Source organism: Polyodon spathula, chromosome 4 (genome assembly GCF_017654505.1).
Source record: "Polyodon spathula isolate WHYD16114869_AA chromosome 4, ASM1765450v1, whole genome shotgun sequence".
Classification (NCBI taxonomy): Eukaryota; Metazoa; Chordata; class Actinopteri; order Acipenseriformes; family Polyodontidae; genus Polyodon; species Polyodon spathula.
In genome coordinates this window covers 43343661-43359094 of record NC_054537.1, presented here as the reverse complement: position 1 = coordinate 43359094, position 15434 = coordinate 43343661, and the positions used below count along the sequence as shown (strand labels likewise).

The 15434-nt window shown below is 38.1% G+C and overlaps 1 protein-coding gene across 3 annotated transcripts in view; it reads right to left on the bottom strand.

Annotated features, from left to right (window-relative positions):
• The window catches only part of LOC121314560 (V-set and transmembrane domain-containing protein 2A-like), a 96217-nt gene extending 81411 nt beyond the window's left edge, over positions 1-14806 (bottom strand). For all 3 annotated transcript variants that reach the window (XM_041247967.1, XM_041247965.1, XM_041247966.1), the window contains exons 1-2: positions 14426-14806; positions 12893-13059 (exon numbers count right to left, since the gene is read on the bottom strand). In XM_041247967.1, the coding sequence (XP_041103901.1) occupies positions 12893-13059; positions 14426-14504 (246 nt within the window). In that variant the 5' untranslated portion in view covers positions 14505-14806. The remainder of the gene's footprint in view (positions 1-12892; positions 13060-14425) is intronic.
• Positions 14807-15434: the final 628 nt, after the last annotated feature.

The following is a 15434-nucleotide window of genomic DNA, read 5'->3' as shown; positions in this document are numbered from 1 at the left end:
AACAGCTAATATCCAGCATTGCACTTAACAAGACTGGACTGTAGTACTGTATCTGTAGTTATACATTGTGTAGGAGCTGCTATTACTAAGGAAAAAAGGGATCACATTCTTCGCAATTGTATATACAATAATCAGTCAGCTGGCAACTGGTTACTTACTTGACATGTATATCTGTAAATGATACAGGATGTCAAGTAACTGGATTAATGTGGGGTGTAAGCAGTTAGTATTTGTTTTGGATCATTCAATAGACCCATAACCAACTTCCTTGAAATTCTTATTTTTATAATCAGAGATGCTGAGATACTTCAACTATAAGTAGCTCCTCCATGTTGATGGATATTCAGATATTCATCAAGACATGAAGTATCCCGCACCACGGGCCTGTGTAGCAAAAAAATGAAGCTGATAAATGGTTTTTGAATCAAAAACACTTTATATACAAGAAAGGTATACCTCCAATACAATCATTTAAGCACAAGATTTAAACTGACTTTGGACAGGCCTCAGTACAGCTCAGTGCATACGTTTGTATCAGAAAGCATGGATATCCATGGAGTCAATTCGAAAGAGATGAAGTCTGACAAAACTTCAATGTTGGATATTTATACCTTTGTAAACAATTTTTGACGTCACTCCCATTTATTTTACTTCTGTCCAGTGATTGGGGTATTCACTCTATCACTGCACACTCCCTCTGGGGGGGGGGAAAGGGGGAGTTCCATACCATGTTGTACCTAGCAGGGTGCATCCATCTTGTCTTTCAGTTCCCCTCCCCCATCTCACTCTATCTCTGCTAATCTCCTGCCTTTTGGCGTTTAGCTCAGCCAGCTATCTGTAACAGTCGTGTTCGGTTATGCAAAACTGCACGTAGCTAGTTTTGCAGATGGGAAATGAAAGAACTTGAAACTTACACAACACTGTATAGAAACTTAATATTAAAGCAGCTGAATTAGTAAGCACATTAAAAGACTATAAAAGCACATTCACACACAATTTAAACATAATGATTAAAAATAACTTAACTATAAAAGACACACCTACACACAATGTAAAACTTACAATTAACCCTTAGCAGTTCATTTGTCAGGTACCTCAGGTTCACTTTATTTTCACAAGCTCTGTTTAAAGTATATATCTTTTTCTCAGTAAAACAGGTTTAAAAGGCCCTGCATAGGAAAAGGACATCAATACTGTATCTCCAGCCAAACCCCACCCCTTGTTTGTTGTATTTTTCACATACCTCTTCATAGGCATGCATACTGATAAATCTTCTCCTGATCATTTGTTTTATCATCAAATTCCTCAACAGTGCGATCCAAATCCATTATTTTATTACTATAACATCTCAAAAAGCTCTGCAAATGTCTGTGATATTCTTTGAGCACTGGATGCGGAAGCAGCTATCTTCTTTGTTTGTGTCCGTGTTATCTCTGTGGTGCAGGAGCCATGTGTATTGCTCAGATCCGCCACCTTTTTTTTCTGCTTCTCTCAGCTCTTATTGGTCTCACTCGGCCATTGAAATGTTTTCTCTGCTTTTTCTGGAGAAAAAAATGACTAGAGACATGTGCTTGATGTCTTTTTGATGATGTCGGACAGGGTCCGATGTCGGACAGGGTCCGATATCGGACTGGAAAGGAAAAATTGTAATGTTGGACCTGGTCTGAAATAGAACAGCAAAGGGTTAATTCCTTTAAACTAGACGATCAACAACCTTTCATCCCGATAGTTATAAAAACACATATTAGGTATATATTAGGTTATAACACATATTAGGCAACACATTCCTATATATAATGCATTACCTGTAATTATCAAACCTAGCACTAGAACCGCCAATGCAGTCAATTTGACTGTTTGAGGTTTTCAAATTTAAATTGCTCTGCGTGTCAGAAAGTTATGTGGTTGTCCATTTATGACTTTTCCTAAATACTTGTATTAAATACCCTGATGACGTTTGAAAGGCAGGATCATTAAAATAAGGAAGTTATAATCTCGCCCACCTAGAACCGCCAAAGCAGTAATTTTGACTGCCTTTTACAATACATATTTTTATTTTAAATATAACCTAAAATACTCCATTTTTTTATATACAAGCCGGTTGTTATCTCTACTGGACCTGGTAGCAATCAATTCCTCTGTTCTGTACAAGGAATGCACCAGGAAAAATAACAGTAGGAGAAACTTCATCATGAAGCTAGTCACAGCGCTTTGGCAACATTTCAATTAGAAAACTGCAACGCAGCAGTATGATCAGGATGTGCAAAGTGTGTAATAGATGTGTTCTTGTTGCAAATCTTTTGTACAGCTTTGCTTCCGTTTACTGTTTCAGTCTCTCGTAGGCCAAACAGCTACGACTCTCTTCAAAGCTGATTTTAGCCATTCTTCAGAACATTGGTTCTTCCTTGCCTTATGTAAATTCGAGTACTTACACTCTCATGATTCTGCAACTTTCTTCAGAGCAGTTTAGCTTCCATTTCGTTCCTCAGAGCTCCAAGCCACTTCTAGCGGATGGACACTCCTCGAGCACAACTCGTTTGCGGAGAGCACACTTAGGGAACACACATGGAATTTCTATGAAAGTCTCGTGGCTGGTTTTTGTTGTCCTGACTTCCACCTTGTGATTAGTTAGTTTGGTTATTTTGGGCTGTGCCTGAGTCCACGTGGGGTGTTTGTCATTGGTTGTTCTCGTTCAGAGACAGCCCATTGTTCTCAATTGGTCCATAGTTTCGACCCGTCGGCTCTATTTATGAGGGGTACTGTTCACGGTCCAAAGTGTCAAAGCATAATTAAAACTGTCTGGCTTGCCTTCTACAAGATACTGCTGGTGCCTAAATGATTCATTCAGTGATAGGTAAAGATAAAACACTTGTCTAGCAGTTAGTTTACGACTCTTTCTAAAAGCATTCTTTGTCAGTGGGGGAGTGTTGCAAAGTGCCGGCCCCTGTGTGTATTTTGTGTTGTATGTTGTGAGTTAATGTTGATGTATAGTCATTGGTACACAGGATATAAACAGGTCTATGTAACACAAGTGTTTAAAATGTATATTTGTATTTAGGCACGAGGATTGCACAGTAAAATGTAATAATATGTGAGCATGGGGACTTTATTAATTCACCTGCAGTTGTACCACGACTCCAATTGAATGATTGATTAGCAATCGAGTCTCGGTACAGCTGCATAAAAGCAACATGTTTTCATTCACTCAGGGTTGTGTGTTCGGTGAGTGGAGAATGGGATTGGAGACGGAGGTAATAATAATAATAATAACAACAATAATAATAGTAAGTGAAATATCAGCTCACCGTGTTTGTTTAGTGTTAGTCCGTTTTGCTTGTCTGTTTATTTTGGCTACCAGTGCCGTGTCCTGTGTTTTTGTTTGTCTTACAACCGGTTATTTTCTGTCTGCCTGTGCACTATTAAATGCTGAGCGAGACCATTCGCTCAGCTCCACCAAACTCCACCTCTCTGTCATTTATTTCCTGGTTCCTGTTCCTGAAGACACAGAGAATGGTTTAAGATTCCCCTCCTTATATTTCAATTCTGTTAATTTCATACCCAGAATGATATTATGACCCCCTCTGATGCTACACCCGTCTGTACCTAGCAGGGTTTAGAACCAGGGGAGGCCTGTGTAGGCATGCATTCAGAGACTTGCTCATTGTCGCTTGTTTGTTATTTTTCTTTATCAATAGCTTGATAGTTGGCTATAAGCGAAAGGCTGACTGTTACAGCATGACCCTGCAGCAGAGTGCTTTTTTTCAGTTATTAATAAGCATCATAAAATTGGTATTTTAAATATTCTATCCTGATTGGTCAAAACGGGGGTGTTGATATTACAGCATATCACCACAGGTTGGCACTTCTTTTTAAAAAGGGGCACATAACAGGTAGATATTCATATGCCACTGGAATTTTTTTGGACATATTGGAATTTATCGCAATAAACACAACTGACGAGATTTATGTAAATGTTGACCTTTTGGGAATAACATTAAGTGTACATGAGATATTGAATGAGTCTGAATTGGACACCAGTGATTAATTAAAGTAGTGATAAAAAGCAAAAGTAAGTGTTCGAATCAATTTAAAACTCTGATAGCTCTGCTCCTTCTCCTTGAACTACAGTGTTTCAGCTACAACATTTTGAAAATAAATATTTTTTTAAAAATATCTTAAACTTTCAGGTTTTTAAAAAGATTTGGAGCACTCTTAAAAGAGACTTTGGTGGTTAAACAGGTGTTTTGTTTGCCGCTGACCCCGGTCTGTCCTTTCTTCTCCTCTAGTCGTTTTGCCTGCCTTCCAGCTGCCACTGGACACACACCCTGGGCAGCTGTGTGATCTGATGCAGAATATTTATAAATGCATCTCGACAATTCCTGTCTTTCTCTCCACATATATGCGTCCAGGTACGATTGTATCACCTCCTTTGCTGTGCTCAGAATTATTTCAAATTGTTTCTTAACACTGGCAAAGAAGTTGTCCACATTGTCCAGCCATAAAGTGCAAAGTCAGTTTGATAAGTATTGGTATTCCATAATGCAAATAACATCTTTCTCTCCACTGTGAAGCGGAAGCACAAATCTGGTTCGGATATCTCCTGTTGTTACCTCGGATAACAAAGGACTATTTAAAATAAAAATAAAATAATAAAAACAGCACTCTCACCTGATACTGCTGCAGATCTTGTGAAGAATGTACAGCTACTGTGTGATTTAAAAGCAGACTCATTTGTACTGTGTCATGATAAAAATGGGCAGTAATATTTTACTTGAAAATGTAATGAACAAACCAAGAATTACAAGAAGTATAACAAATAAAATACAGAAAAACTGCATGTTCAATGGCAATGTTCAATTCAACATCTATAAATTGTTTTTTTTACACACAATCTGGGGCGTGGTGATATTAGAATATATCACACATGCTGTCGTGCCTCACTGCTTACACGTGATAGTGGTGCCTACAGTGTGAGCTGCCAATATTCTACCACAACAGATCTTGCTTCGCCTTTTTCTTTCCAGATGTACATCAATACTACAAAGTTTTTATGACTAACGGAATCAGTGATTACACCGTGTAACAATTTTTTTTTTTTTTTGGTTCCTGGGTAGTTTCCCCCTCCGCCCCTGTGCAGTCTATTTTGTGTTTGTTTATTATGATTTATTTATTGGATTGGATCTGCTTAAATGATGCCAAAAACCATAGTTATTGTTTTTGTATTTATATATGATGGCCTAGCCATGTGCTTTTGTTTTTAAAAAACCCTGTGTTAATGTGTGGCTGTCAGCTAGTACGTTGTTAAACTAGCCGGCAGTCACACATAACACTATGTAACACAATTTTTATTCCTGGGTAGTAAGTGTTATTTCCTAATTGCTTATGCCTCAAAAGTATAGAAAATGGCTATTATTCCCCACAAACTTTGCTTATGTGACTAGGACAGTGATATTTTGAAATTTACCTATTTTCCAGAACATTCCAGATAGATTCAGTGCTGAGTAAACTTGGAGTAACTTCTAGAACTTTCCAGTAATATAAATAGTAGTATAAATACAGGGACCTTAAGCCCACCAGTTCAGTTTAGTTCCAGCTCCCTAAGTGGATAGATATCTGCATTTTTCTGAGATGGCATCAAGAGGCTGCAAGCATCCGGCAAACGCATTTTGCTATGTCTTCGGCCAATTTATCAAGACAAGAGCAAAAAAGTACTCCGTGGAAGCATCTGCTAAGATGTGTAAGGCCTACAAGGCATATTTCGGCATGCCTGTCGGGGATCAAGACAAACCCTGGGCACCCCATTTCACCTGCGAGCACTGCAAAAAAACTCTGGAAGGTAAGATGGACAATTGTTGCTCGGAATTTTATGTTATAAAATTTGTTAATTTTTTAAATTGTAAAAGTTTTTAATTTTAAAATGTTTTACAATTTTCATTGTTATTGAAAGAATCTATTATATATGAAAAATGTTGTGAGAATCTCTTACACATTAGTCATGGGTGAAATAAATGTATTTTTGTAGGATGGTACAGAGGGGAAAAGAGAGCCATGAAGTTTGCTATCCCAAGAATTTGGCGGGAACCCACTGACCACTCAAGCAACTGCTACTTCTGCATGGTGGACACTTCCAAACGTCGGACTGGCAAGAATGCACCTGCTATCACGTATCCAGGACCTTCCTTCATCCATCGCCCCGGTGCCACACTGCCATGAGCTCCCCGTACCCACTCCTCCGGAGAGAGAGCAGCCGTCTTTAGAAGAGAGCAGCAAGTCAGAGAGCGAGGAAGATGTTGTAGATCCAGATGACAATTTCAGAGGTGGAGCTGAGGAGAGAAACCCATACTACCCCAACCAAAAAGACCTCAACGACTTGATTAGAGATCTTGGTCTCACCAAGTCCAATGCCGAGCTTTTGACGTCTAGGCTCAAGCAATGGAACTTGTTGGATGAAAGTGTGCAAGTCACAGATCAGAGGAAGCGTCACCAACCTTTTTCCAGCTTCTTCACCCATCAAGATGGGCTCTGCTTCTGCCACAATGTGACCAGTCTGTTCGAGGCAATCGGAATCGCCTGTAACCAGAATGAGTGGCGCCTCTTCATTGACAGCTCATCCAGGAGCCTCAAAGCCGTGCTGCTCCATAATGGTAACAAGTACCCGTCTCTTCCTCTGGCTCACTCGGTGCACCTCAAAGAGGATTATAACAGCATCAAGACCTTGCTGGACGCCTTGAAGTATGATGAGTATGGCTGGGAGGTCGTAGGAGACTTCAAAATGGTGGCATTCCTGATGGGTCTCCAAGGCGGTTTTACCAAGTTTCCCTTCTATCTTTGCTTTTGGGACAGCAGGGACACCAAGGCGCACTACCACAGGCAGGACTGGCCACAGCGGACCAAGTTCTCTGTGAGGAGGAACAACGTCAAGTGGGAGCCACAGATGGACCCCCAGAAGGTGCTGATGCCACCACTGCACATCAAATTGGGCCTTACGAAACAATTTGTCAGACCTCTAGATAAGGAGTCGGCAGCCTTCAAGTACCTTCAAGACTTCTTCCCTAAGCTGTCTGAGGCAAAGGTCAAAGTCTGTGTCTTCGTCAGGCCACAGATAAAGAAGATCCTGGAGTGCAATGAATTCCCCAAGAAGCTCACTAGTAAGGAGAAAGCAGCTTGGAACAGCTTTGTTGCAGTGGTTCGGGACTTCCTGGGCAATCACAAGGCCGAAAACTATGTGGAGCTGGTTGAGACTCTGGTGAAGAACTACGGCACAACGGGCTGTAGGATGTCCCTCAAAGTCCATATCCTTGACGCGCATCTTGACAAATTCAAGGAGAACATGTGGAGCTGGTTGAGACTCTGGTGAAGAACTATGGCACAATGGGCTGTAGGGTGTCTCTCAAAGTCCATATCCTTGACGCTTATCTTGACAAATTCAAGGAGAACATGGGAGTGTACTCGGAGGAGCAAGGTGAGCGCTTCCACCAGGATATACTGGACTTTGAATGCCGCTACCAAGGACAGTATAGCGAGAACTTGATGGGAGACTACATTTGGGGGCTGATTCATGAACGTGATTTACAGTATAATCGTAGATCTCGAAAAACTACTCACTTCTAAATCTTTTGTAGTCATTTTTGTATTACTTTAGTATAAATACATGTTAATTTGGATTCATATGTTGTTTTTTTCTGACTTTATGTGAACGAAAAGACACAAATTCGCCCGTTTTCTCATTGGAAATAGGTAAATTTCAAAATATCACTATCCTGGTCACAAAAGTAAAGTTTGTGGGGAATAATAGCCATTTTCTATACTTTTGAGGCATAAGCAATTAGGAAATAACACTTACTACCCAGGAACAAAAATTGTGTTACATAGTGTTATTATAGTTATATATACTGTTGTAACTATAGCTAAAGATCCAACTTCAGCTATACTCAATTAAAGTTCAAAGCACATCATATTACTCAACAAAGCAAATTTCATCAATCATTCCATTGGTCAATGCTGCTGTGTTTAAATTTAAAAACAAACATAAGAACATTAATAAAAAAAAAACACAGCCATTTTTTAAACAATATTTCGTCCCCAATTTTCTCCAATTTGGAATGTCCAATCGCTTTTCTCTTCAGGAGATCCGGAGGTTCAGAGGGCATCCTCCGATCCCATGACGAAGATAGCTTTGTCTTTTACACCCAGCAACTAGAGAGTGGATCTCAGCAAGCTACCTGCCTTTGGAGGACAAAGGCCAGCACTGCAGGACAAAGGCCTGTCCTCAGGTGTCCGCTCAACTCTCTGGGCGTCTGGCCAGCAGGGTTCGCTGTAGCAAGATGGTTTTGACTCCCTAATCTATGGGAGCGTCAGAGCCAATGCAATGCTCCATTCAGAGTTCCCAGTGAAGACTGGCCTACTTCGCACAGCGAAGACATGAACCTGCACTGTATGACTCACCCTGCACACCATGAGGCTTATTCATAATCAAGGAGTGATTTGTTTTTTTTTGCTCTATCAGCTCCTGCTAATGACAGAAGTGGGTGTGGGAATATTACTGCCCCAGTTGCTTTTGAGTGTCAGCTGTTTGGTTTTTGATATGAACTGCTTGATTGTAAGTCCTATATAATAATGCATTTTTTTTTTACTTTTGTCCTTGAAATATCAGATATGATAAAACCCTTAATATATACATAAGACAACTGGTTTCCTGTGACCACTGCCTCCTTTCATCCTTTGTAAACATAATGTTTTTCCAGTCCTGTAACAATCCTAATGCTTCATTTTCTTCTGGAATATGGATTATTGCCAGCCTCTGTGACTCAGCAGCTCCCTCTAGCAGACATCTATCATAAATATGGGGAGCTTTCTCTATATTTAAAAACAGTGAAGCCTTTATATAGGAAATATAGCTCTAGTTAACCTTGCACCAACATACCCTGTATCACTCTGTCACAATACTTAAGTAGATCTGATAATATTGCAAGGTTTTTCCAGTTGCCTGTTTTTTTTCTGCAAGCCTGGGTGAACACATAATGTATGGCAGTGCTACTGTTAAACATTATGAAACTTTGTACACTGTTAACCCTTCAGCTGCTGCGATAGTGTCGACAGTTTACATGTTGAGAGCAACCCGTCACTTCCACAATATGTGTTTTGGCTATAGATGATTGAAACGTTTCCCAGCTACTGTATGTAACTATAACATTATACAAACAAAGCTTAACTCATTAGGTTTCCACTATATATTTTCATCCAGTCCAAGGTAAAAAAAAAATAAAAAAGCTTTGCAGCTTTATTTGTAGTAAAAATAACAAACAAGGCCGAGACATACACATGAAAGATACACTTCTACAAAGGCCACACTCTTTACATTAAATAGGGTACACTTTGAATGGCACTGCTTTTCAACAAAGCAAACCTAAAGAATCTGATACAAGCACTGGTCCATTTACTGGAGTCTACTTGGGAAGCTCAATTTTAGCAGCACATTCTTAATAACTGGAAACATAACTTCCAGTAGTAAAGGCTTTTGGTTTCCCCAATTGGACCACTAAGCATGCTGTTCATCTTCTTGAGAAGACATTTGTGTCTATCAGGTTCTAATTTTGTAATCAACACTGATCTGGTTTGGGTGGAGGATAGAGATGAGATGTGCTGGGATGTCAACATGATTGTCTAGCCTTCCTGAGGTATTGAGGGTTGTCATTAAAATGTTTGACTGCTGACAATGGGGGACACTCTCAGCATTCCATTGCATTATACAACATGGGAAAAAATAGTTTAAGCTTTAGATAGGCTGTGCACATAAACATGCAGCAACTTGGACAAATTGGGTGCCTTTTATTTAATTTACAGTGCAGAGATACAAAATTGAATTCTAAGGATTTTAATATACTGTTGCCCAACATTTCAAAATTAATGTGCTTATCCATTAGAATTATGCAAATATTTTTCATTTTTCCTAAATTTGCCGACAGACACTCCAAGGTCAGTCTTTTTGAATCGTGAAGCCTATGATGTAGCAACCACAGATTTTGCATGTTTAAATAGTCTTTCAAAATTCAGATGCATATTTTTAATTGAAAAAAAAAAAATCTGCATAATGTAACACTGTGTAATAGCAGATGTATCTCTGACACAACATTAAACCCTGTATGGAACAAAACTTACCTTACAGTAGAAAAAATAATAATATGAAATGTTTGACACCTCTGGCAAACATCAACATGGTAATCATGGTTCATTTTAAGAAATGCTTGCTTGAATATTCGTTCCAGAAAAATTTTACCAACACATGCCATAATAAACTGAACACCCCAGTTTGAATATAAAATGTTATCTTGGTTTCAACAATAAAAAATGATAACATTGTGGATTTTTGTCACTATCAATTTGTGTTCAAAGATGCTGCGGTAAAGTGGTCAAAGCTGACAACCAGCAGAACAAGCAGACGTGAGTTGGAAAACTGCAGTTCAGAGCTTCTTGCACACTTTTTGTATTATCAAACGAAACAAAAGGTTATCTTGATGCATACAGGGAGCACACCCTGCTGCTACCAGTCTTCTCCTGAACTTTCTGTCCAAACAAACATTTCTTTGTCCTTTTTAAATGGTGAGGTGTCTTCTCTGGGTGGCCAATTGATTGACTTGATCAGCTAACCAGGAACTGTGTGCCCAACATTCTCAGACAATCCGACAATCAGCCTTCCCAGAGAGACACCACAGAAAACCAATTACCATGTGGCTGTGCAAACGGTGCCCATCCTGATTTCCAGGCTGTTCCCCTACTCTCGAGCCAAGATGGCTGCCAGCCACAGAAACACATATGCCTAGGAATGAAATAAACAAAACTCACATAATACCTTATTATCCGTTTAAACCTTTTAGGGTTGGCAGATTGGCTGCCTAGATGATCCATACAGTCAAGGCTCTGAACAAGACAGCCTGTGTGTCCCTTCAGATCAATGTGTACATTGTTTGTCAGTGAAACAGACTACAGCACACTCCAATAGGAGATGGTGCCCATGACGAAACCAAACTTTGTGAAACCAAGGCAGTTAGTCCATGTAAAGGACAGTGATGTACATGGTTGCATTTAGACTTTCATTAAAACAAACACCTTTTCTCCCAAATACAAAAACTGTCAATACATGAAAGACACAGAGCTGACTACACAGTCTGAATTGGCATCCTCCACAGACTGAATCATCTTGAGAAAAAGGAGACCACAATCTGAGTCAAGGTGTCATTCAGGTTCTTTCATATGCAAAGGTGTTTTCAATCTAAAGCACAATGCCAGTGGGTCCATGTTTTTTATTAAGTTGCAATGGCTACAGAAAGTTAAAATAAAATAAGTTATTCAGGTCATGTACAAAAAATATACATCTATTTGATTGGTGTTAAAAGAGGGGGCTTGTCTCTCTCACATAAAAAAAAAAATAGGAAATGCAAGCTTTCATCTAAAAGAATGTCCTTCATTTGCAATAGATGATGACTAGATGCCAAACGTGTATGCTACTGCAGGAAACGGGCAGCCCACAAATACAATCAGGATGAACGAGGACACCTGCTGTTGATTTGTTTTCTCATCTCTCTGACAAAATAGAAAATGCCCGAAACTCACTATTTATGGGTATGCAGTAATACACACAGGGGAAGCTCCTGAAGTCATATGACCTACTTTAAAACAGCATTCCTGAATACAGCTGACTTTTTTGGGTGTTCTATAGCATGAACTGGGACATTACGTATATTGATGCACTGCATGCTACTATCTCGGATTCTGATCTCATCAGTTTGCAAAAAGTATTTTTTTATACTGTCCTGTTATTGCATTAACTCAAAATATGATTTTTTTTTTTTTTTTTTTAATGTGATATAGTCTATGCCAAGGTTTGATGGACTGAGTTCATAAACTGCTGCCATAGACATATATAACATAGGCTAGATCAGCCAAAGTTTTTCTTTTAGTAAGTACCACCATCTTCTGAACTTACTGTGGACCAAGTTTCACTTTGTATTGATGGTAACACAGTATTGGTGTTCACTAGATGGTGCTACAGTAAAGACACCTCAACCAATCTGGCCCATGATACAGATGTATATGGTTTGAAACAAGATCTTAAGATAAGTATCTAAACTCTGGTACCTGAAGCACTATAAACACAGATTTGCCCTTTTTTAAATAAATAAAATGAATAAATAAAAGCACAGCATTTGACTAATTAGAATAACAAGAGAGCAAGAGAGCTGTAAAAAGAAAAGAAAAAGAAAAAATTGCCTGAGCTGGGCCTGGTAAAACTTCGGCAGGAGACCTCCAAAGAATACCACATGATGCAGGGCCAACAACCAAAGTCCTTTCAGTGTCTACTATGTCAGTCTTTACAACCCACTTGGCATTATTATGAGCATTATCACATGACAGTAGGTAAACCTTCAACTACATTTAAAATATCTGGCTGGATAAAATTATTCCCCAACACCCATATTGCATCATAATCAATCAATCAATCAAGAATATGAAGAAGAAAAAGAAAGGTGACATTTGTAATATGGTTTTCATAAAATTAGACAAATGTCCAAACATTGCATGTGTATGAAATGTGTAAAGATTTTAACCCAGTAAAAAGAAACTTACCTCAAACAGGTCATCTCAATTGCATTATGACATTATCTTTAAAGACAATGTGTGTATTGATTGGATGTTACAAAGTAGAAGATTAGGATAGGTTTACATGATGACATAGCTTCCCATATAGTATATGTTTTGTAATATAAAAAAAAAAGAATCCACTGGTGTGTAGCAATATGTAGGTTCACTATTCATAAATCATAATTAGAAAGATGTGGTAAATGATACAAAACATGGGTTATTAATTTGCTATGTGCATTTCTTTCTACAGTACCTGAGTCCCAGCTACCTCTTCACCGTTGATTTGTTCCTCTGGAGTTCTTATAAACCACCACTGAATCTCCAGATAGACAGGTGACAATCCACTTTGGAAAGCACACGACATCTCTATGTTTTGACCTTCTTTTGCTGTTACATTTGTTGGTAGTTCGGTGAACTTTGCTGCAGATATTAAAACAAAACATAGTGACTTAATATCCATTTAGCTGTTTAATATCATAGACCTTAATACATTTTAGCAAAAATCTAAATAATGTCTAATATTGTACAGGTTCACCTCTGTGATCCTTGGACAAGTCTATGAACATAGCTTTCAGTTACTGACCACTGTGCTATGATCACCTACAGTAGCCTACAACACAGGTTAAGATTCATTGTGTCCCTTGTTACTAATGTTGATGGATCGGGTTTTTTTGGTACCTGTTTGCTATTTGCCCTGTGGTGAGCTGTATGTTGGAATAGTATAATTAATGATTGCAGATTTGAAAAGTGAGTATTTGACCAATGAACTACGTTTAAAAAAACAAAATTGTGTTTTAAATGTATCTCTCCTAGTCAGCCCGAAATTGAACGTTTTTCCAAGCTCAGAATAAATAATTTAGATTCCAAACGTTCAAAACAAGTATTGCGGTCAATGTAATAGAGTTGCATGTTGAATTAATGTAAATGTTAGCTACGCAGACTTACTGCAAATATTTAATTATATTTAATATTTTAAAGAGAGGACTACCGGCAAAGAACATCACTACATACTAAATGAGTACATGCTAGTTAACACGTACTTTCAACATGATCTTTTTTAGTGTTGCGGTTACATATATAAGAAAACTGCAATTTATTTACATCCCCACTGTCCAGCGTCCTGAAAAATAACTGCAGCCCTCAAAGCACAAAGCAGCCCTGTCTCCGCAGATTTGCTGCTTTGAATGCGAGTCGCGCTTACTCTTTCTTCAAAGAAGTAATTATTTTGTAACCAAACGAACAAAATAAAATAAATACGTAGGCAATGTAGACTATGGTGATTATGAGTAACTGAAAACACATTTCATGAAACAGTTGTATCCTTCAGTTCACATTCAACAGTTGATTGTATACATTTTTTTTTTTTTTTTTTTTTTTGTTTTGTTCTGTTTTTGTCTCTCTACTAGTGGTTTTGTATTACGGCAACCTTTTTATAAACCATATAACCATATGTGCTGTTACAACCTGCAGTTAATGCAATGCATTTGTACTTTAGACAATAATTGCAATACTGGTATGTTTTCTTTCAGCTGTTTTCGAATGCACTGGTTTAATAATTTAGCGTTAGATATCATTATACAGTAGTTTATTTAATTAATGTATTATTATTATTATTATTATTATTATTATTATTATTAATAATAATAATAATAATAATAATAATAATAATAATAATAATAATAATAATAATTTAATTTCAAATGCTCTGCTGATATTTCTTTATAGTTTCGTGGTATTTTCAACTTTTTTTTTTGAAAAACGAAATAATATGTATTAGACTACCTACCTTGCGACGAAACACCCAGCTGAATGCAGAAACTGCAAAAGAAAACAAATCCAATACAGTCGTGAAAGGTCCACATCATTCCAAACGGGAAATGTCACATCAGGGTATTCAAATCGTTCTTCCAAAACAGTTAAGCAAATTATACAGATGCAATACGACTGATTATTGATACGGAATGCCAAATATGTGACATGCTGCTACAGGAATGTCTTTGAAAGTGTTTAAAGACTATGGGTTCAATAAGCAAGACTTTCAACTGTGTTGCTTGTCTTAGTTGTTGTGAAGTATACAACAGCAGGGAATTCTCTCTCCCTTCCTCTCTGTAAGCGACTGTTGATGAAACGTCAGTCTACAGCTCCCTACTGCGTGCTCACTGCCCACTCTGAGCGCTGAAAGGCTTCACATTGGAGAGAGCAACCCACAGAAAATCAACATATACTACACATGATCTCTCAAACCTATGACGTCTCTATTAACACATCAGATACCAAAAGTACACTTAGACACATAACTTAAATAGTGGCTTATATAGCCCACAAAAAATCCGAATTTCAAATAAGAAGCTGATGAGTTACACATCTGCTGTACTCAACCATCAGCAATCACCAGCTTTATTATACAGCATGATCTCCAGCATATAAATAAACATTTCAATAAAATAGAGTGGGTTTACTTTTAAGATGCATGGATTGTCATTTGTATGGTACAAAATAATCTAGAATGATGTCATTTTTGCTTGAATTGTTTTTATAGCGCAATTTATAAAATGACAGTATGAGGCAACATATTATTCAGACATTCCTCCAAACGGTGAGACTTAATTGTTAGATTATTCCAGCGAATGTGAAAACAAAGGTTGTGAAACAGACAGAATGTTTGCGCTTCAAATTTTTCTCTAAAATTCAATTTCAAACAATTGCGTACACTGCCTCAACTGTCCTGTAGCTGTCCAATGTACCTGCCGTCACAGTCTAGACCACAAACTTTATACATTTACAATGCCTCCACA